This window comes from Malaclemys terrapin, chromosome 18 (assembly GCF_027887155.1).
Source record: "Malaclemys terrapin pileata isolate rMalTer1 chromosome 18, rMalTer1.hap1, whole genome shotgun sequence".
NCBI classification, from domain to species: Eukaryota; Metazoa; Chordata; order Testudines; family Emydidae; genus Malaclemys; species Malaclemys terrapin.
Window position 1 is genome coordinate 12,159,540 of NC_071522.1, and position 21,477 is coordinate 12,181,016.

Consider the following 21,477-nt stretch of genomic DNA (forward strand, 5'->3'; position numbering starts at 1 on the left):
TTTTAAATTGTTGAAGGTTAAGACATTTACTGAAATAACATCTTGGATAACCCTCTTGTTCACAAAACGCTAGCTTAATTCAGGGCTGCTACTGCATTGACTATGAATTTAATTTCAAACCACCAGAACCCAGGGCTGCTGCAACACCAAACTTTGTGATTTTTGTTGTTGTTTTATGTTTTTGCAGTGTTTTTCCCCGTTGTTTTGTTTATGAAGTGTTTTTCCTTTGTTGTTTTTGCAGTTTTCTGGTGGTTTTGTTTTTGATGTCAATGATTTTTGTTGTTGTTCTCTGCATTTAACACAGCACTGTGCTAGTGTTGCAGGTTAGACTCCCAGATGGGTTAAGTTGCCATAATGCCAATGTTGTCCTCACAAATATCAAGAGTAAAACAGGTGGGCAACTTCTGTCAGACTAAAAATGCCTGTGAATTTAATGCCTTTGCGTGTTGCAAACGTCTCAGGAACGCAAAAGTGGCTCCAAAACAACATAACTTTGTTGCTTCTTTTTAAAGGAGGCAACACACCTGGGTAAGAATGCCATCAGGGCTAAAGTTTTTCCCCCCCAAGTAAGTAAGCTTAACCACTAGTGCATAAAATTTTCATAGTTTGTGTAAATGAACAGCTTTAATTGTGTAAGTGGCAAAAGTGGGGGTGAGTTTTGCCATGCTTACCCATTCTGGGCCCACAGCCAAAGAAGAGATAAGAAATGGGTTGTTTCTAAACATCTTAGAAACAACTTAAAACTGCTGCATTTGAAGTTTTCTTTTAGCTACAAATGAAAAGAGTTGTAAATTCTTAAGCTATGTCAATATCTGAAAGGTTTAATTGTAACTTTTGCAATATCTGATCAAGTAAGATTTGCAAATCTCAATTTTGTGATAAGGAATTTTCAAACCTTAAATTATAACCAAGCACCTTTTTCTTTTCTTTTTTTCTATATCCTTAAACTTTGTAATTGATTTATGAACAAGCATCCAATCCTAGATCGAATTGTTTCATAAAGAGCGTTATGTTCTGATAATTAGGCCTACAAATTTACTCTAATTGTGAGCTCAACTGTAAAAAGTATGTGAAAGTTCATAAGATGTCACAATAATCTATAACAAATGTTGATGGGAAAAGGTACAAAAGAGGCAGAAAAACTGAATCAGTCCAAACAAGAAGGTGTACTGAGGTAACTCAAGGACTGTATTAAGATCATGCTTGGTAAACAAGAAAATCTGGATCCGGAAATTAATCAATCAATATTGGTGTGTCAAATATTAGGCCTAATTGGCCAATGAAATAATGAGTGGACAAGCTATTCAATTCATCACTCCCTTTTTGGGGAAAAGACGGAAGAACAGATTGAGGCTGCTGGAGCAAGCTTCACCATTATGACTGCCACCCCACCTTCTCCTGGATCACCAGACCCTCTTTGTCCTAATCCCAAGTGATGTCCTGATCAGACAGGACCAGAGAGGGACCCAGATGACATCATCACCTCTGCTAGCTCCAGCAGAATCCCAAACACCAACTGTGTTTGATCAGACTTTAACAGCAGCAATGACAACAGCTCCAGCCCATCTCAATTAGCATCTTCGGTTTTCCCCAAAAGTATAGTTATTACCATCTTTGACATCAAAGAGACTGTCAAACAAGAGGGCTCTTTTTCTTAAAATCTCTCCAGTTAAGGAAAGGGAACAAGAGATGTTGCTAAAGTGAAAACCTTACTTACTATTTTACATTTCATATGCTTTAACTATTTTTCCTTCTTTTCTTTATACTTAATAAAAGTTTAAAAGGATGATTAATGGTGTTTATGCCATGATACTAAGCAGGCTGAGGTCTCTGTTCGCCAAACTCTGGACCTTATTTAACACTGTTTAATGTTGAACAATTACTGAGTTATGTTGACATTTTTGGCCCATATATTCCATCTCTGTATCCCTGTACTCAGGGAAAGTGAGCCTTGTGCCAATCGTTGAGCAGTCCTCAGAGTGGGGCCACTACTGGAGGTGCTGTGTAGGAATTACCAGGTTCCCTCCACCCTGTGGGAGAAGAGGAAGAGAAAAATGAAGAATCCCCTGACAGCTGGGAGGGGCTCAAAGGAGAGCGAATGAGAGTGTAAGGCCCTTTACCTCCAATCAGGCAGGTAGGGAGTGAGCTGCAAGCCTAACTTGATTCCTTCCTGGAATGGCGGGAGAAAGAGAGTGGAGAGACTCCTCCTATTCCCTCACAAGATGATGACTCCGTGGTTCCCATAGGACGGTTTAAAAAAGTGGTGTGGTTTAGCCCTTTGTATGAAGAAGTGGCCTTAATTCAGTTTTTGCCTGACTAAAAAGCGTTAACTGTTTTACCCTCAAAATGTAATTAAGAAAAGATATATTTAGAAAAATAATATATTATTGTTTGCATTTCTGGATAAAGGATATCCAAGGCCAACCTGAGAGCTTCTTTTTCAATGGCTCCTAATCGTCCTTCTTCAGTTCCCTCTTTCTGCAAAGCTGACTGTTCTCTGCTGGAAGCTTTGGGACTAGCATTCATGTATCCCCAAGGAGCACTGTGAATGAGGAAAATTTTATTTCTTTTATATATATATATATATATATATATATATATATATATATATATATATATATATATAAGATCCCTTTCCCACTTTCCTAACAAGATAGATGTCTGTTCATAGCAGGCAAAATTATTACACCAAAAACTGACTCAGTTAGGCCTCAGTCCTGCAAGAACTTGCACACATTTCAGTTTACTCACATCAGTAACCCCACTGAAGTGAAGGGGTGGAGGCATGCTCTCAAATTTAAGCATGTGTGAAAGAGTTTGCAAGACCGGGACCTGAGTTAAAAAAAAATGGACATTAACATGAGAAGTCTGGTAACATTAGCCTTGAATTTCTTCCCTTTTCTCAACATAGGGCCTGCAATGGGCTCCATGCAGAAGCAGAGTTACGCCCACATGGAACCCACTGCAGGATCAGGGTCCTAGTTACTTTAATGTGTTGTAGCTATCACTTGTTCACAGAAGTCTAGCTAACATTTTTTAAATAGTAGAAAAGAGAAATAAATTCAAAGACTCAAATTTACGTTGTAACAGAACTTGCCCTGCCATGTTAGGATCTACTTTTCAAAAGCTTATCTCATATTCATTCTATCAAATTCTAAATTAAACTTCAAATAATTTATATCAATTTAATACAATTTAATACGACAATTTAAAACATGCATTTTTAAAAAAATGTTTTCTATACCAAATCAATTATTCAAGCATTTATTCCTGGACCCTGCAATGAATCAACAAACATTGCTTGTTAATCTGTAATGTGTAAGAACATGAGAATGGCCATATTGGGTCAAACCAATGATCCATCTGGCCCAGTATCCTGTCTTCCAACAGTGGCTGGGGCCAGATGCTTCAGAGGGAATGAACAGAACAAGGCTATTTCAAGTGATCCATTCCTTGTTGTTCAATCCCTGCTTCTGGCAATAACAGGTTGTTTCCTATCTTGTATTCAATTATTGATCCATGAGAGAACCTTCCCTCTTATCCCATGACTGCTTAGTTTGCTTATGACTCTGATGAGGAACCTTGTCAAAAGCTTTATGAAAGTCCAAGTACACTATATCCACTGGATCACCCGTGTCCACATGTTCCTTGACCCCCTTCAGAAAATTGTAGTAGATTGGGGAGGCATGATTTCCCTTTACAAAAGCTGTTTTGATTCTTCTCCCCCCGCAACACATTGTGTTCATCTATGTATCTGATCATTCTGATCTTTACCATAGTTTCAATCAATCTGCCTGGTACTGAAGTTAGATTTACCGATCTACAATTGCAAGTATGGCCTTTGGAGCTTTTTTAAAAAAAAATTGTCATTACATTAGCTATCCTCCAGTCCTCTGATAGAAAGGCTGATTTCAGTGATAGGTTATATACCACTGTTAGTAGTTCTACAATTTCATATCGGAGTTCCTTCAGAACTCTTGGGAGAATATCATCTGATCCTGGTGTCTTATTACTGTTTAATTAATCAATTTATTCAAAAACCTCCTCTACTGACATCTCAATCTGGGACTGTTCCTTAGATCTGTCACCTAAAAAGAACGGCTCAGCTGTAGAGATCTCCCTCAGATCCTCTGGGGTGAAGACTAATACCAAGAACTCATTTAGCTTCTTCGCAACGGTCTTGTCTTGTGTGTTTTTTTAGCAGCTCAGTCATCCAGTGGCCGTACTGACTGCTTGACAGGCTTCCTGCTTCGATGTACTTAAATATTTACTGTTAGTTTTTGTGCCTTTGGCTAGTTGCTCTTCAAATTCTTTTTTGGTCTTCCTAATTATATTTTTACACTTCACTTGGCAGTTTATGCTCCTTGCATTTTCTTCACGAAGATTTGACTTCCAAATTGTAAAGGAAGTCTTTTTGCCTCTAGCTGCCTCTTTTACTTTATTGTTTAGCCGTGGGGGCATTTTTTTGGACCGCTTACTGTTTTTGTTTTATTTGGGATATACTATTAGTTTGAGCCTCTATTATGGTTTTTTTTAAATAGTTTCCATGAAGCTTGCAGGCATTTCATTCATGACTGTTCTTTTTAATTTCCATTTAACTAGCTTCCTCATTTTTGTATAGTTCCCCTTTTTGAAGTTAAATGCTACTATGATAGGTTTCTGGGACATATCCGCCCCACAAGGATGTTATATTTAATTACATTATGGTCACTATTACTGAGCACTCCAGTTATATTCACCTTTTGGACCAGACACTGTGCTCCATTTAGGATGAAATCCAGAATTGATTCTCCCCTTGTAGATTCCAAAGCTAGCTGCTCCAAGACGCAGCCATTAAATGGTGCCTAGAAATTTCCAACGCTGCATACCATCCTAAGGTGACATGTGCCCAATCCATATAGGGATATCTGAAATAGCCCATTATTACCGGTTTTCTGTTTTTGTAGCCCCTCTAATCTCCCGGAGTATTTCACAATCACCATCCCAGTCAGGTAGTTGAAAGTATATTCCCGCTGCTATATTCTTATTGTTCAAGCATGGAATTTCTATCCGTAGAGATTCTATGGTACAGTTTGAGTCATTTTAAGATTTTTCCTATATTTGACTCTATGCTTTCTTTCACCTTTAGTGCCATTCCCCCACCAGCACAATTTAATCTGTCATTCCTATATATTTAGTACCCTGTTATTTCCGTGTCCCATTGATTATCATTGTTCCAGCAAGTTTCTGTGATGCCTATTATATCAATATCCTCATTTAATACCAGGCACTGAAATTCAGCCATTTTAGTATTTAGACTTCTAGTATCTGTATACAAACACTTATAAAATTTGTCAATATTTAGTTGTCATTACAAATATAATTGTACTTTACAAATATAAAATGCCTGTCCCACTTGAATGTTAACGTACCGTTTAGGTGAAGCAGGTGGCGATGTAGGATGTGGAGGTACCCAAGGTATTCTACTCTCCTTAACAAGTGGTTTGCTCTCTTTTAGCCTGAAAGCTACAGTGGTCTCTTGAAACCGGGCATGTTTTGCCTGAGGCTGCACAGGTCTCGATCTTGGAAGCTTACGGATTCCCTTGAAGACATATTAACATTCAAAAGGTGTTCAGACTTTTAAAAATACATATTCCGCACTGTGGATCAGAATTTCTGTCTTAGGGTCAGGTCTAAGGGACTGATTCTGCAGAGCTGAAGTCAATGGAGGTTTTAATACTGACTTTAATGAGAATATGAATGCACCCAAATAGAGTGTGGGCCCTAATCCTGCATCCCTTACTCATGCAAACAATCCAATTGTTTTCAGTGGCAGTATTCACATGAGTAAGGGCTTTTTACATATGGGATATTTGTAGTATTGAGCCTGCTCATGAGTAGAGCTATTTAGAGATTTATTAGGACTTCTGCCGAAGGGAGTGGCATAGCTAAAACACTGCCAAGTTTATATTTACTAGGCTAAGAAACTAGACAATTGTTCTACAGTGGGTAATTTCTGAAAGCTATTTTACGCTCACAGGTATGAACAATCCTGACGTCTGTTTGAAACACATGGACTGAGTCACCGTGTTATGAATTATTAAAATGCTTAACTTAGCTGCTCACAGGCTGCACTGATATTAATATAGTAAGAACAAATATATGTAATTACACCAAATCCCCTGATTTTTCAGGCTGAGGTGAGTGAGAAAAAAATCCATCCATAAATGCATCCAAAAATATCTAATTTCAATTTTGGGGCATTTTAGAATGTTTTTAAAGAAGGAAATGTCAGTAACATGCAAAAAGAATGAATGCACCAAGGAGGCCATCTGCTGGTTGCAAATGGCATTTACTAAAACACAAGTAAGTGGTTATATAATTACAAATAATTATTTTAATAAATACATCATTAATGTCATGGGATGAAATATTTCAACTTTAAGTCCAAGTTGAAAAACAGCAGTACCAATCCAATACCATACAAACACTTACTTGCACGCTAATTTTCTGCAGAATTGTTAAATGTCATTTCCAGTTATGCAATTTATTTCCAACTGGTGGTAATGCTGCTTTTTTAGTGGTATGTTTTTTTAAGTGATCACAAGAGCAGAAATAACCAAGCAGCAAGGAAATGCAGAACACTCAGACTCAGGAATGGCCATCCAGGTCCAGTGGAGTAATCGGGTCATTTTTTCAGTGTTTGGAGTGAGGGTAGAGCATTTAGGACCTGATCCAATGGGCACAGAAATCAACAGAAAGCCTCCCAGGGACTCCAACTGGCTTCCTCCGGAAACGTGCCAAGTGTTCTCCATTCCCCCTGAAATGAATGGAACTTTACACTAGTGCAGCTGAAAGCAGTTGGCTTTAATTGAATGTACCTACCTCAAAGGCAAATGTTAAAGCCCTTCCCTTTCCTCCATCACTCCATATTAACTACATTTATTAAGGATGCTAATGGGACACCACTGACTGAAAAAAAAAAGACAACCATACTTCTGTATGACAATGTATACCTATTACTATTGCCAACATGAAACAGAATTCTCTGTTTTTCCCAATGCATTTACTAAAAGCATTTGATAATACTTTGTAGATAGTCAGTTTCACATTTCTGGTAGTCAGTTAGCTTTTTCTACATCCATGGGGCTTTCACAATGCAACCGAGGACAGAAAAAACTATTTTTAAAAACAGGAACATGTGATTATAAAGACACAAAATCTGATAGGGACATTCAGAGGCAGATGTAGAGTCTGAAGCCGCTTTTAACTTAGTTTTTGAAAGTTACTTGGTTTCATGTTGATGGTGTCCCTTTAACAGTACCTTATATTCACTTAAAGCTCCCTTAAGAGAAGAGGAAAGGGTACATTATTTTAAGTGTCACATTTGTACCTGTTTGGCAGGTAATAATACACCTTTCTTCCTCAAAGGTCCACTTTCAAGCACAGGGGCTTTTTTCACAGCTCCAGCTCTCATCAATGCATCCTGACTTGTTTTTAAAACTGCATATCTGTCTGAGGTGTGTGGGTCATGCTCTTGCTGGAATTCTTGATCTGATAAATCAGCATGACTGCTTAGCTTCTGTGCCAATGGAATATTTGCAGTATGTTGATCTTCATCTACATAAATAATTAAAAATAAACCTTAGATTGGAAGCTCTTTGGAGCAGGGACTATCTTTCTGTACAAAGACAGAACTGAGACTAGCACAATGGAGTCCCGGTCCATGACTGTGACTCCTAAGTACTACTGCACTACAAATAAACCACCACCACCACTCTGGTAAACTCCAAACATTTCCTTTGCCAAACAATACACAAGCTGGTTCTCTGCTCTGCTCTGCTTCAGTAAGCAGTTTATATGCTTGAAAGATTCTTGGTATTCAAGGCCACTTGAGGACTAGAAAAAGACAACAAACACTACTAGCAGCAGGAGACATGAAATTCAGTAGATAACTAGGGACATGCGCTCTCTTTAAATTCATGAAAAACAAGATCCTCGCACAGATTATACTCTCAGTAAGAAAGGAAAGGAAGTTAGAATATGCTACTCTAAGAAACAACCCTTTGAGGAAGACACTACATATAATTATACTAATGTTATAGTTTGGACTGCTTTCAGGATGTATCAAACTGGTTTAATTAAACTTCACAATAGAGAAGGAAAGTGTTATGAAGCCTGTATAGAGAGAGGTTAAATGATTACCCCAAGGTCACACAGTAAACCAGCGGCAAAGACAGAAATAAAACTCAGAACTCCAGCTTGCCAGTCCCCTGTTCTACCCATAAGCTAATGCTTCTTCTCTTGCCTTGAAACTAGGGAGGAAGGAAAAGCATAAAGTTACTGTGCGAGGGGAAAACAGCCTAGAATTAAGAGAGAGGTTCTTGGGTTTTTTGTCTCGCTCTCAAAAGCACAAAAGCCTACACAAAACCAAGGAAATTCTGAGCTAAAGCTTTGACACCACCTTTCATTCAATCCAACTGTGTACAGACATTGCTGCATCTATGGTGCAGATTCCCCATCAGTGGGTAATCTTATATTCCACTAGAATGTATGTCATAAATAGCTATGTAGATAGTTAGATGTATTTTATATACATCATTAGAATCAACTAATAGAGAATCACCTCGGATATATACTGCAATATAGACATTGGAGGGTCTCTTTAGAAGAAAATCCAACTGTGCTCCAAAGCAAAAATAAAAAAGTTAAAAACAGTATGGCAAAGATATTTTTAAAATAAGTTAAATAATGAGGTTTAAGTTGGTACATGAAGCTGGAGAACCCCTCTTATGGCAACAAGCTGTCATTTCATGTGAAGCATTGAAGGAATTGTGTACCAAAGCTGCAGGGTTCTGGCAAGCACACCATGAGCAAGAAGACACTCTTGTACCATGAATGGGCCATTCTGCTCCTCAGACAAAAAAATTATTATACATGTCATTGCTGATCACTATGCGGCTTATAAATTAACCAATGAAATCCTTTTAATTAAGTATTCAGAGCACATACCAGTCAGGAGTTTCCTAGCTACTGAAGGTTTTTTCTGTTCTTGTCCAAGTCGCTCCTTTGAGATGGGTGGTTTCTTCTCTTTTTTTGGAGATGCAATCTGCTCTCTGGCTGGAAACATCTCACTGCTCACTGGAGATTTACCCTGAGATGCCGAGAGACATTTCTTCACTTTTTTGGGTGATCGTTTCTTCTCCAGCAGAGAATCCAAATCCTGCCACAATTTTTTTCATTTAAGTTAAACTCTCATTAAACTTGGTTTGTTAATGTTGGCAGACTGATGAGATGCAAAGCTCAAGGGTACTGATTTTTTTTAAATTATCACTCAAAAAGCTTTGGAATTATAATTAATGTAATAATCGTACATGAAAATGCCTGTATCATTTACATCATTTTTTATTGACTAAAGTAAGAGCATTTAAATGTAAAACACTTAAAGAATATAAACTAGTTTGCACAAACAGATATTAGAGCTCCATTGTGAAAAGAAAAGTATTTTATCAGATTTTAAACAGCAGACAAGTCCTAAAAACTGCTGTTATAAAATGTGCCCAGATATATAATCCTAAAACAACTACTCAATGTTTGATGGTCAGTCCACATGGACACCAGTTCATATCACAAAAACACACCACCACAATTGGCATTAACTGACACCTTTGTTGGCAAGTACTGAATGGGGAATGGAGACTGAATTACTCTCGCTACTACAAATAGACTTTCTAGGGCCATTTGGGAAAATAGTACAGGGAAGCTTGTACTTCTGCTGCCATGCTGTACCCATTTTGTTGCTAAAGAAAAGAGAACAAAGTCCCCAGGGAGGTCAAGCCAGCACCTTTCACTAACACTGAATTCATTATTTTACTGAAGTGCATTTTCACACTGTGCCTCAATCACCTTCAGAAGCTAAATTAACCAAGTGGGGTCTTTAAACCTGAGAAGGACTCTAAGAAGCTTCTGACAGGTCAGGTGGTTTTCTTGCTTACCTCCTAACAAACAGCTCTGACCATTTTGGTGGGCATCATCAGTTCTTATTTTGAATGTCCAGAAATCATTCCAAAAATGTTCGAACATTATAAAATCCTTCTTATCTGGTCAATAAACAAGGTAACCTCCAACAGGTTAAGTATTTGTGACATTTAAAGACACATAGTACCAGTGCTCAGATACTACGGTGATGGAGCCATGCAAGTACTCAGATAGAGTATTTGATAAATAGTATATTCCTAGCGCAACATATCCCTTGCTGGCATAACTCATCCGTAATAAGTACTGAAATGGTAATATCAATGAGACTTCTTTGGCCTCAAATTGAACCCGGGCAAAAAACAAATATCCATGATTGTGAGAAAAACCACAGGATAAAACTTTTGTGCCTTATTCTTGGTTTTCTCGGAACCTGCAACTCATGCTTCAGAAGTCTTCTGTGCTGAAGGCACATAGGGGCATTCCAGAACGAGGTTTGGCATCAGGAGATATGGTTTTAACAGACATTGCCCATAACCAGGCCACTACACTTCTGGTATAGATTATTCTTGCCAGAACCAGACTTGATATATATCTTCTTGCTAAAAGCACTTACGACCTGAAATTGGCCATTCACATAGACAATTTGATATTCATCTAGAATCTACCTAACAAATAATCTCCCTTTTGGTTAGTTGATTTAAAAATTGCTCTTAAAAAGGGGACCTGTGGGCAACAGATTAATAGCCTTCACCTTCCTGCCAGAGGGAAAGAAGAAAGACTTTTTCCAGCATAATGTCATAAGTAGCCTACCATTTTTTCCCCACCCGAAGCAACAATGATCATCACTGCTTTCTGTAGGCAGTTTATAGCACTTTAAATAAAATTACAGACATTGTAATCATAATAATACTTTAAGGTGGTTAAGATATTTTCTAAAAATCTCTCATGGCTGCAGTGTCAGTTCCACACCTAAAATAAGCAACAACAAATAATCCACTTTTTTATGTGGCCCACAGAATCTTGATCAGTTTAAAAAAAAAAATCACTTGGGGTTAAAGGTTACAACAGTAAGGCTGATTTTGAGAGTTTCTGGTTTGTATCAACAGGAATAAATAAGTATTTAAAAAATTTAGAGCTGCTCTTTTCCCACCATACACACTCCCAGTGAGCTTCTAACTTGATAATCATATACATGGCAGAAATATCTCCAACCAAAGTGGTTATGGAACATAGTGATGAAGTAAATTTTGCAGCTATATCTTTATCTCCTAGCTAGGTTCTGGTACTACACCCATTACAGCAGCATCTGAAAGCCATATAGCCACAAACCCTGGCAACTGCAACATGCACTTATTAAGCCATATTTTTACTGGTAATATTTTATCCCGCCCATGTGTGATATAGTTTGCACCCAGAACTTAAATATTTCATCCAGTCTCTTCTACATCAGCCCTGAAGAAAAATTAAGCACTTTCCACACCTCAATTTGTAGCAGAATGTCTATGATGATGTCAGGAACAGAAGAATCCATTTCTAATTTGGCAGAACATAGAGAGAGTTGTCGAATGAGATTGCCCAACTCCTTGTAATGGGCAGGAACCTGCTGCTCTGATTGATCAGTAAATTGAGTGGCAAACACCTGCAAGGCACGAATGGCTCCTCTGTGGGCAGCAGCCACTCTGGACATGGCTCGAGACTGTGGCACAAAGGAAAGACATGGGTGATTAAATATCCAGCACGTTTCAAGTGACGTTATTCAGAGAATTGTTAGAAGAATTTCACTGATCATTTAAGTAATTATATTTTGCTCTCAGTTAATTGTGATGGAGACGTATCCACCCTTGTGATGAAATTTGGCAGCTGCTTAAGCAGTGCAGAAAAGATTCATAGATTCTAAGGCCAGAAGGGACCATTGTGATCATCTAGTCTGACCTCCTGTAGAACACACGCCATAGAACTTCCCCAAAGTAATTCCTAGAGCAGATCTTTTAGAAAAACAATCCATTTTGATTTAAAAATTGTCAGTGACTGAGACGCCACCATTATCCTTGTTAACTGTCCCAATGATTAATTACTCCCACCATTAAAAATGTATGTCTTATTTCCAGTCTGAATTTTCAACTTTCAGCCATTGAATTTCTCTGCTAGATCGAAGAGCCCATTATTAAATATTTGTTCCCCGTGCATATACTGATACACTGTAATCAAGTCAGCCCTTAACCTTCTCTTTGTTAAGCTAAATAGATTGTGCTCCTTGAGTCTATCGCTGTAAAGCCATGTTTTCTAATCCTTTAATCATTCTTATGGCTCTTCTCTGAACTCTCTTGAATTGTGGGCACCAAAACTAGACACAGTATTCCAGCAGCAGTCCCGGCAGGGCTAAATGTAAAGTAAAATAACCTCTCTACCCCAACTCCAGGTTCCTCTGGTTATGCATCCTAGGATCACATTAGCTCTTTTGGCCACAATATCACACTGGGAGCTCATGTTCAGCTGATTATCCATTGAGACACTCAAATCTTTTCCAGAATCACTGCTTCCCAGGGTAAAGTCCCCCATCCTGTAAGTTTGGCCTATATTCTTTGTTCATAGATGTATACATTTACAGTTAGTTGTATTAAAATGCATATTGTTTGTTTGCTGCCCGTTTACCAAACAATCCAGATTGCTGTGAATCAGTGGCCTGTCCTCATTATTATTAACCAGCCCCTAATTTTTTGTGTTATCTGTAAACTTGATCAGTGATTATTTTATATTTTCTTCTAGGTCATTGATAAGAATATTAATAGCATAGGGCCAAGAACTGATCCCTGCAGGACCCTACTGGAAACATCCATTCAAGAATGATTCCTGGTTTACAGTTACATTTTTAGATCTGTCAGCCAGTTTTTAATTCATTTAATGTCTGCCATATTAATTTTATTAGACAGACAAGATGGGTGAGAGAATATCTTTTATTGGACCAACTTCTGTTGGTGAAAGAGACAAGCTTTCAAGCTTACACAGAGTTCCAATAAAAGATATTACCTCACCCACCTTGTCTCTCTAATATCCTAGAACCAACATGGCTAAAACAACTCTGCATACCACTATGTTAATTTTATATCATTCTAGTTTTTTAAATTAAAATGTCCTGTGGCAACAAGTCAAACACCTTACAGAATTCTAAGTATATTATGTTAACACTATTCCCTTTATCAACCAACCTTGTAAACTCATTAAAAAAAAAAATGATATCAAGTTAGTTTGACAAGTCCTATTTTCCAAAAACCCATGTTGACTTGCATTAATTACATCAGCCACCTTTAGTTTTTTATTAATCGAAGTTATACAGTCAATATACCAAATATTATGCTAGCCTGAAGTAAAGCAGCTGAGTTATAAATCCAAGACAGAAGGTTGGTGGGAACATTTAAAGTCTCAGAATACTTCTCCAATAACGTTGTACTTAAGGAGCCTTTGGAACGGATTCCTAGAAACTGAATTAACCAAAAGATCATTCAAGATCCCAAACACTTGTTTTCAGAAAGATTCAATCCAAGTTCAGTACATCTTACCTTCTTCGTGTGTTTGATTTTATGAGGACTCAGCTTCTCCAAGTCTTCCTGAATTTCTTTTACCTGTTTATTCAGAAAACAAAAATCACACTCAGAACCAGCTGTGTGTGTATAGATTAAAGGCAAGCCTGTGTTGTAAAATCTAGGTCCAGATCCCAACTTTTCAATTCAGAGGTGTTTTGGTTCATCCCATTATAATGGTAAGGCCCAGTCATGAAATTCGGATCCAAATTAGAACTTCTCTTAAGTTCAAAGGCTTTTGTTTCTGGCCAGTTCTATTGGATACAGAATACACCATTTTTTTTATATACATCCTTTTAAAAAATGATCTGTTCCTACCTGTTGCTGGAGGACATACAGCATCCGAGCAGACCGGGCAGCTTGCTCCTGCCTCCTAATGCGAACTCGTCGTTCTTCATCAGGATCCAAGATTTCTTCACATCTCTCTGAAAAGTGTTTTTTTGCAAAATGCAGCGAGTTACAGGTCTTGACAATCCAGTTAATCTGATGAAATCCTGATTTAAGCTAAATGCGTGATTACCTAGCAAGGGAGCTTCCTTCATTGCAGGACCAATTCACAGTGCACCTTTACTTTGGCAAGGCATTATCTTGAACTAATACAGAGAAACTATTTTATCTACACATTCTGTATCATTTTAGGATGTTTTTACATATTCTTATCCAGGTAAATCTTGCCAGCCCCTATTATAATCTCCCAAATCAAATCACAAAGTTGTGGCAGGAACGTACAGAAAGTTATAGCTCGCTAAACCTCTTGCTAAAGATTACAAACGAGTCAATATAATGTCAAAACTAAAAAAAATTTACCACTCCACCTCCCATGCGTCTCAACCTTGATGTAAATGAGTCACTTCTAACAAGCAAGAGTTCTGACAACCATTGGTCTCTTTCCTGTAACTGCTAACAATGATTCTAGCTGTGATGTGGTTTTTGTAATCTGAAGATCTATCCAATAGGAACAGGTCTAAGAGCATCACCAATGCATTTCACACAAGCCATTAAATAGCAACAGTGTTTTATTTACTATCAAAATGGCTTGGATTTGAATCCATGTTATATAGGTGAAAGGCTCCATACCACCTTACTAATACCTTGAATGGATCATCCATTTAATTTTGTCTTAAAAAAATTTTTTTTAACAAAATACACGTGTGCGCACGCACGCACACACGCAGAAATAAACACAGATTCAAGTCAAAGCATAAAAATGGGAGAAGAACAGAGAAACAAGCTATAGTAACGCTATATAAAAAATAATTGTGTCTTTCACCTTTTTTAGCCAGTTCTTCAATTTTCTGGATGCAACATCTCAGTTCTTTTTGCAGTCGTCTGACTTCCTGTGTACTTTTATCTTCAATTTTTTTCAGTCTTGGCTTGGGCCCTGGTCCTGGATCATGGGTGGGTGGAGAATCTGAAACAGGTGGCTTTAACTTGCCCTGATTTGGAGTGTAGAGATACACTTTTGCACCAGAGTTGGTAATCTCCATTTTGGAGGGTTGACCAAGTTGCTGATGATATTTCAAGCATGTCCGAGACTTTGATGTACTCCTCTCTGCAGGATTTTCAGATACTTCTCTCTTACATTGCTCAGATGTCTGGGGGAACACTGATTTATTTTCAGCTTCTTTCACTTGTTCTTCCAGGTGTCTTCGTTTTACATCCCTTTTGGCTAACTGGATGGCCAATTTTAATTTCTCTTCAGATATGACTGAAAATGTGACAGAACTTCTTAAATTGGTGTCATCACCACCACCTAGATCTCTCTGACCATCAGGTGGCTTCAACTTTTCTATTATAATTGGACGAGGGCTGGAGAATCTGACAGCTAAGTTCTCTGGAGCTGCAGGAACGTTCCTATTAAACTGGAGCTGTTCCACAGATTAAACAAAAAATCCACATTATGGAGTGTATTTCACAGATGATGCACCTCAAACATAAAATAATAAGGACAAATGTAACTCCCTTCACAGTACAATTTATCATATCACCACGCAGATAATAGCTACTTTAGTCCTAAAGCATCCTTTCCACTCAAACAAAGGGCCAGATATTTAAAGGTTGCTAGACACCTAAAGATGCAGCTAGATGCCTAGTGAGGTTTTCAAAAGCATTTAGTTGCCTAGTTCCAACTGAAATCAAAAGAAACTTTTAAAAATCTAGCCCAAAGAGCTTTGGCACAGGACACTGCCATAATAAATATTTAAAACAAATAATGCAAAATGATCCCAGGTGGTCCTTACAAGTGAAAAGGAAGGGGTGAAGACAGATATTTACATTTATTCATTTTCAGCTGTAGATTTCAAAGCACTTTACAAAAGAAGGGTAAATATCATGCCAATGGATGCTGGTGACACATGAAAGTAGGCAGGCAAACTTGACACTACAGCTGTGCACAGAACCGGCGTCAGGAAGTAGGTTAAGCTTATATTATAAAACAGAATGACAAACCCAACCCAGAGAAGTCATCACTGCAGAAGTCAAATAATACCTGTGTCTGGAGAGTTCTCGCTTCATTCTTTTCTGCTTGGATACTGGATGCAAATGGATCATAGAATGTGGCTGGTTTACTTGGTCCCATCACATTGAATAGAATAGAAGGATACTAAAAATCCAGTGTCACCTGTAAACTGGCCTCTGCTAAAATTATAACAAGTAGACAAGATGTTTGGGTGTGGGGTTTTGTGTTTAAAAATAAGACAAGGCCTGACAATGTAATAGCTTAACAGGCAAAACACTCACTTGTGGAAGTAATTTTGAGAACATGCTTTTTGTAGTGGTACAGGCTGGAAGCAAAGTGGGGGATATAGTCACATTTTCTGATGTACTAGATACAGCTTACATTCTTCTTTCACACTCCCAAGCAGCTGGCTGTAAAGCAACATTACAGACTGTGAAGGGAATGTTCACATTAGCAGCCATAAGGAGAATACAGGATTAAGGAAAAACTTTTGCAGCTGTTATTACTAGAACAAGGAAACTGTGGTCTACAGAAAAGAGGTGGGTGGAAAAAAACTATTTATTTTCTCAAACGTCCCTCAAATTTTTAACCATAAGAGAGATGGCATAAAGTACAGAATATATTGTTGTCAGAAGCAGGTAGACCAATGGAGAGCACACATCTGGATATCTTACATTTCCTTCAGTGCAAAGGGAAATAAAATAAAAATAATGGATCATGAAGCCCTGATATATATAAACTCACCAGCAATTACTTCCAGCTGGAACTGAGGGCTCCTGAGGGTCCCCTAAATTCAAACAATTTCAAGATCAGGTATAATGACTTTGTTTCTTTCTCTCCAGCCTAAATCACAGACTCCCTTACTCTGCTCCCCAGCTCCTCTGGACATTACCTCTTCTCTATTTCTTCCAACCATGCTGCCCACTGTTGGAGCAAGTGCCAATTCCTCTGCAGCTCCTGCCAGGGTTATTCCACTCACCTGAATCTTAATACTCCTCCATATATCATGTGAAAACAAATATTTCTCCCTTGCCTGTAACAGTTAATTCCACTCTACCTTTACTACCATTTATAACCAAACTACGTAAAGATAAAGACTCCACTTCTGAATCAACTTCAATTTCCTTCCTTCTCTATTTCAAAGCCCTGTACAATTCCACCCTGCTCCATTTCACAGCAACCCTGGGCTGGAAGGGATCTGGAGAGGTCATCTAGTCCAGCCCCATAGCGCCTAAATGTCAACCCTTCCTAGTCCCTATTTTGTATTCGAGTTTCTCCTGATTGTTCTCTGCCTCCTTCCACCCACTCCCAACGCGGCGTCCTTTCGCACCACCCATTACCCTTGGAGACCCTCCCACCTAGGATTTGCCAAGCCCCCCTCCCATTAACCACAGGTGCTAGGAAGCGTCCCGGCTATAGGGGCCGCACCTCAGCTATACAAGGCGCGGGACCCACTGGCGCTGCAGGCCGCAGTCTCGGGGCGGCCCCGGGGGCTGTCCCTGCAGTGGGGGAGCAGCCGTGCGAAGGGGGTGAGAGCGCAGGCGCGTGGGGGGCTGAGGGGGGCAGGAGCCCTGGCCCAGAGCAAAGGCGAGGACACGGAGCCCGGGGGCTGTGGGAGGCAGGGCCCAGGGACCAGCCGCTCTGAAGGGAAAGGGGGGAGCGGAGGTCCCGGGGCGTTGGCCAGCGAGGCGACCCAGGGGCTTCCTGCCGCCCCGCTCCGAGCCCAGGCGCGGGATGGCTCAGGGCACCCCGGCCCCCGGCTTCCTACAGTGGGGAGGGCGGGGGGGACACCCACCGCAGCGGGGGGACTTGGTGAAGCGTTGCGGTTCAAACTCGCCCCATGACAACCGCCGCCGCTATCGCGGGGGCTGCCGGGAATGGAGGGAAAGGTAAGGGTGCCCGGGGCGGCCAATCCTAACCGCACGTGTCCTTTCACGGCCGCCGTAGGTAGGTCTGTCCCCCTTCAAGCCCCGCCCCGGGAGGTGGTGCTTAGTGCGCAGGTGCGCTGCCGCCCCGGAAGCGAGTAGCAGTGGCACGTTGGGGCTGCAGCGCGGCCATGGGCTGGGAGGAGAAGGCGGCGCGGGGCTATAGCGAGTTCGTGCAGGTGGCCCAGCAGAGCCGCGGCCGGCCCGTCTTCGCCTTGTTCAGCGGGGACAAGGATGCCCAGGGCCGGAGCTGGTGCCCGGACTGCGTCACTGGTGAGTCCGGAGGGGAACTCTCCCCCCTTCGTAGGGCCTGGGCTGGGCTCCAGCTCTCCTGCCCCCTCCTCTATACCGAGCCGTGTGCTCCAGCCTCCCCCTCCTCCCTTCCGGGCTCTTCTCCCTCATCCCTGAGGCTCCCTTCTCTGCTGCCCCACCCCGTTAGCTCCTTCCCTTGGCCGAGCCTTCTCTTGCATCTGCTCCACTCCCCCCCATGGGTATCTGTCAGCTGTCTAGAATAACTGTGTGCCTGGAAGTAGCTGACCCCCTTTTTCTGTTTCTCACTTGATGTGGTCTCTGTAGGCGATCTGTAGTTGTTGCCCACCATCCTTGGGGTGAGGGGGAGAGATTCTCGGGCAGAGCTCACTCATTCGAGACACAAAGGGTCCTTGCCCACTTCTGTTTATGTAGTCTATACGAGACACTGCTGCTCTCTCTCCTGTGCCTACCTCCAATCAGTGCTCCAACTGTGGTCCCCAACCACAAGTTATTATTGCCACCAGTATTACACATCCCCTTGTCAAATCTTCTACTTGAATGATGAAACTCTGCTCCTTAGATTACATACCCGTGAAAGGAATTTAGTTAGCCAACTTGCCCTGCAGTGTGGGCTACTTAAGCTGCCTACCCTGGCAGTTGAACTTGGCCAGATGCTGGTTTATGAGCAGTTAATTTATCCCTAATATACCAAGGCATTGCAAAATAGTGACTTCACATAGGATTCCTTAGCAGTAGAAAACCGACCTGGCTTGATGGCGGTTATGGACTCGTACATCCCTATGAATTCTTCAGCATCGTGTACGCTTGATGTATGTATGGTAGTACTCACTGAGCTAAGTATGTTGCTGCTTGGAGGCGTTTATAATCCCAGGACATGCAGACAAGGAGACAAAGACTTGGGAAAAACAAGCAGGACTTCAGAAGCAATTTAAATAGGTGCTGAGTGAGTTCAAGTAAGTTGTACCATACACAGGAGGCTGAGTAGAGGAAAACATGGTGACTAGTGAATGAAGCAGACAAATGAGCAGGAAAACCTGGAAGCGTGAGCAGCAGAGGTGATAGCATAAGATGCCACAACTGTAAAATATGAATACTGTTATGTAAACTTAACTAGAAAATTCTGTACTCTTTAGCTGAACCAGTTGTGAGGAGTGAATTAAATAGCCTGCCTGATGGAGCTGTATTCATCTACTGCCAAGTAGGAGACCGAGCCTAGTAAGTGCTAAAAAAGTTAATATTTTAATGGCTTCTTGTGCTATTTTTGTTTAAATAATTCTTTAGTTCTAATATATATACATACTGTTCCATAAAAAACAAATCTGAAATCATATGTTCAAACTGTTCAGTGAGCTGATCCAGACAGTGGGAAACAATATTCATCTCAAATGTCTAAACTAGTCTACGTCTAATTACCCTTATCCTCATCCAGAGGACTTGTAAAAGCTTGTTACCTTCATGCCTAGGATCATCCCTCATCACAGTAATATAACAGTTGAACTGAACATTTAAACCTCCTAATCTAAGTGCAGCCATTTTGTGCTTGTTAAACAAAATACTTTAAATCCAAAGTTTGGACTTCAAGTGGTATTTAGAATGCAGAGAATTAGCCATCTGAAAGTTGCAGAATACCTCACTGCTAATGCTGCAGCAGTTAATACTGATTTGATCCAGAATTCCTTGCAACTTATATTTCTACTTATTTTGGTGGTAGCTGTATGCATTAAGAATACAGAATGGGGGGAGGGATAGCTCAGTGGTTTGAGCATTGGCCTGCTAAATCCAGGGTTGAGAGTTTAATCCTTGAGGGGGCCACTTAGTAGGGATCTGGGGCAAAATCAGTACTTGGTCCTGCTAGTGAAGGCAGGGGGCTGGACTCTATGACCTTTCAAGGTCCTTTCCAGTTCTAGGAGATAGGATATCTCCATTAATTTTTATTATAATAATCAGATTTCCCTTGGGCTTTCAATAGTACTGACTATGCAAGAAATAGTAAACTAACCAACTCTTTCAAAACAGCTGGAAGGACCCCAACAACGAGTTCAGAAAGAATCTGAAACTAACTGCAGTGCCAACGCTACTTAAATATGGGACAGTAAGTATTTTATTATTTGAATTTGTGTACACTAAAGTGCGATGAAAAACAAGCTTGAGCCTGGCAGAGTGAACCAGGTGCCCTGCACTCCACTGCTCTGCTGAAGGATTCAGGAAAATTTATTCCTGACCTACAATAGCCTGGCAATTCAATTGTGGAAACTCTAAAGACACAAACCATTGGAGACTATTGGAGGCTGTGTGTTGAAAATGGAATGAGACCACAAAAGCGTAGTATTTGGCATTCTTAACCTTTGTACTTTATGCTGTTTTATACTATTTGGGAAAAGGTGAGCAAGAAAGCTGGGAGATGTGGAGGGAGGTAGAATAAATTAATCTTCTGAACTGGATATCAAATTTCTGCAGCAGTTTCAAACACCTATTTCACTTGTATAGGACAGCTAGAAAAACCTACAAAATAGAGACTAATAAGTTGGCTCTCTCTCTAGTTAAGAGTTCGATACCATTATGCTGAGCAAGGAACTCTGTAAAAAGATGTGACACTATGAACTTTTTTGAAACCACTTTTTTTTTTTCCTTTCAGCCTCAGAAGTTGGTAGAAGAAGAATGTCTTAACAGAGAGCTTGTGCACATGTTGTTTACTGAAGATTAAGTTTTCTCTCTTCTTTAGTCAATCATTTATCTAGAAAGTAGATACCCATATCTTCAGGCTGCTGGTCATTTTCATTTAAAGGAGCCATCATGTATTGCCTTATCTCCATTCAGACTTTAAACTGTCAAGAGCATTGGCTGAGTGATCAGAATAAATGCCATGAAACTGCTGGTACAGAGCATGGGAAAGGATCTTGCAACACTAGAAAACTGTAACTGACCCTTGTGCTGAATTAAACTCCTACTTGCAACAAATTGTGTTTAGCAATCTTTTCAACAGGCTGAACATTCTCTATATTGCTCAATAGAGGAAGTGAATGTTTAAGAAACAGGTAGACTCAATCATTGGATGGGCAAGGCTAACTTATTGAAGGCTACTTGCAAGAAAATACTTGCTTACTTCTTAGCTTAAATATTTAACTACTCTTTAGAAATAAAGGTCCATAGTTGTAGCTCCACACTACGCATTACTGTGGAGTAAAAATGCCTCTTTCCTTAGAAACCCCAATAGGTAATATTATTCTACATTACTTTACTACTTTTTTGATTCTCTACTTACAGGAATGACTTATTCTCTCTAAAG

General features: G+C 40.0%; 2 protein-coding genes across 7 annotated transcripts in view; one reads left to right on the forward strand and one right to left on the reverse strand.

The window, feature by feature from the left end:
• KIAA0753 (KIAA0753 ortholog) overlaps positions 1–17,876 on the reverse strand; it is a 31,895-nt gene extending 14,019 nt beyond the window's left edge. The window contains exons 1-12 of one of the 6 annotated variants that reach the window (XM_054008309.1): positions 17,789–17,876; positions 16,738–16,780; positions 16,275–16,403; positions 16,024–16,169; positions 14,806–15,403; positions 13,854–13,960; positions 13,515–13,577; positions 11,438–11,653; positions 8,992–9,202; positions 7,373–7,599; positions 5,412–5,581; positions 2,426–2,542 (exon numbers count right to left, since the gene is read on the reverse strand). In XM_054008309.1, coding sequence (XP_053864284.1) covers positions 2,426–2,542; positions 5,412–5,581; positions 7,373–7,599; positions 8,992–9,202; positions 11,438–11,653; positions 13,515–13,577; positions 13,854–13,960; positions 14,806–15,403; positions 16,024–16,113 — 1,799 coding nt within the window. In that variant the 5' untranslated portion in view covers positions 16,114–16,169; positions 16,275–16,403; positions 16,738–16,780; positions 17,789–17,876. Of the gene's footprint in view, positions 1–2,425; positions 2,543–5,411; positions 5,582–7,372; positions 7,600–8,991; positions 9,203–11,437; positions 11,654–13,514; positions 13,578–13,853; positions 13,961–14,805; positions 15,404–16,023; positions 16,404–16,737; positions 16,781–17,421; positions 17,522–17,788 lie in introns of those variants that run through there. The other 5 variants (XM_054008307.1, XM_054008311.1, XM_054008306.1 and 2 more) reach the window with 5 other exon arrangements.
• Positions 17,877–17,979: 103 nt separating this feature from the next.
• On the forward strand, positions 17,980–21,149 carry TXNDC17 (thioredoxin domain containing 17). Its single transcript, XM_054008312.1, has 4 exons — positions 17,980–18,191; positions 19,325–19,406; positions 20,208–20,283; positions 20,827–21,149. The coding sequence occupies exons 1-4, from the start codon at positions 18,050–18,052 to the stop codon at positions 20,893–20,895; spliced, it is 369 nt and encodes a 122-aa protein (XP_053864287.1). The 5' UTR covers positions 17,980–18,049; the 3' UTR covers positions 20,896–21,149.
• Positions 21,150–21,477: the final 328 nt, after the last annotated feature.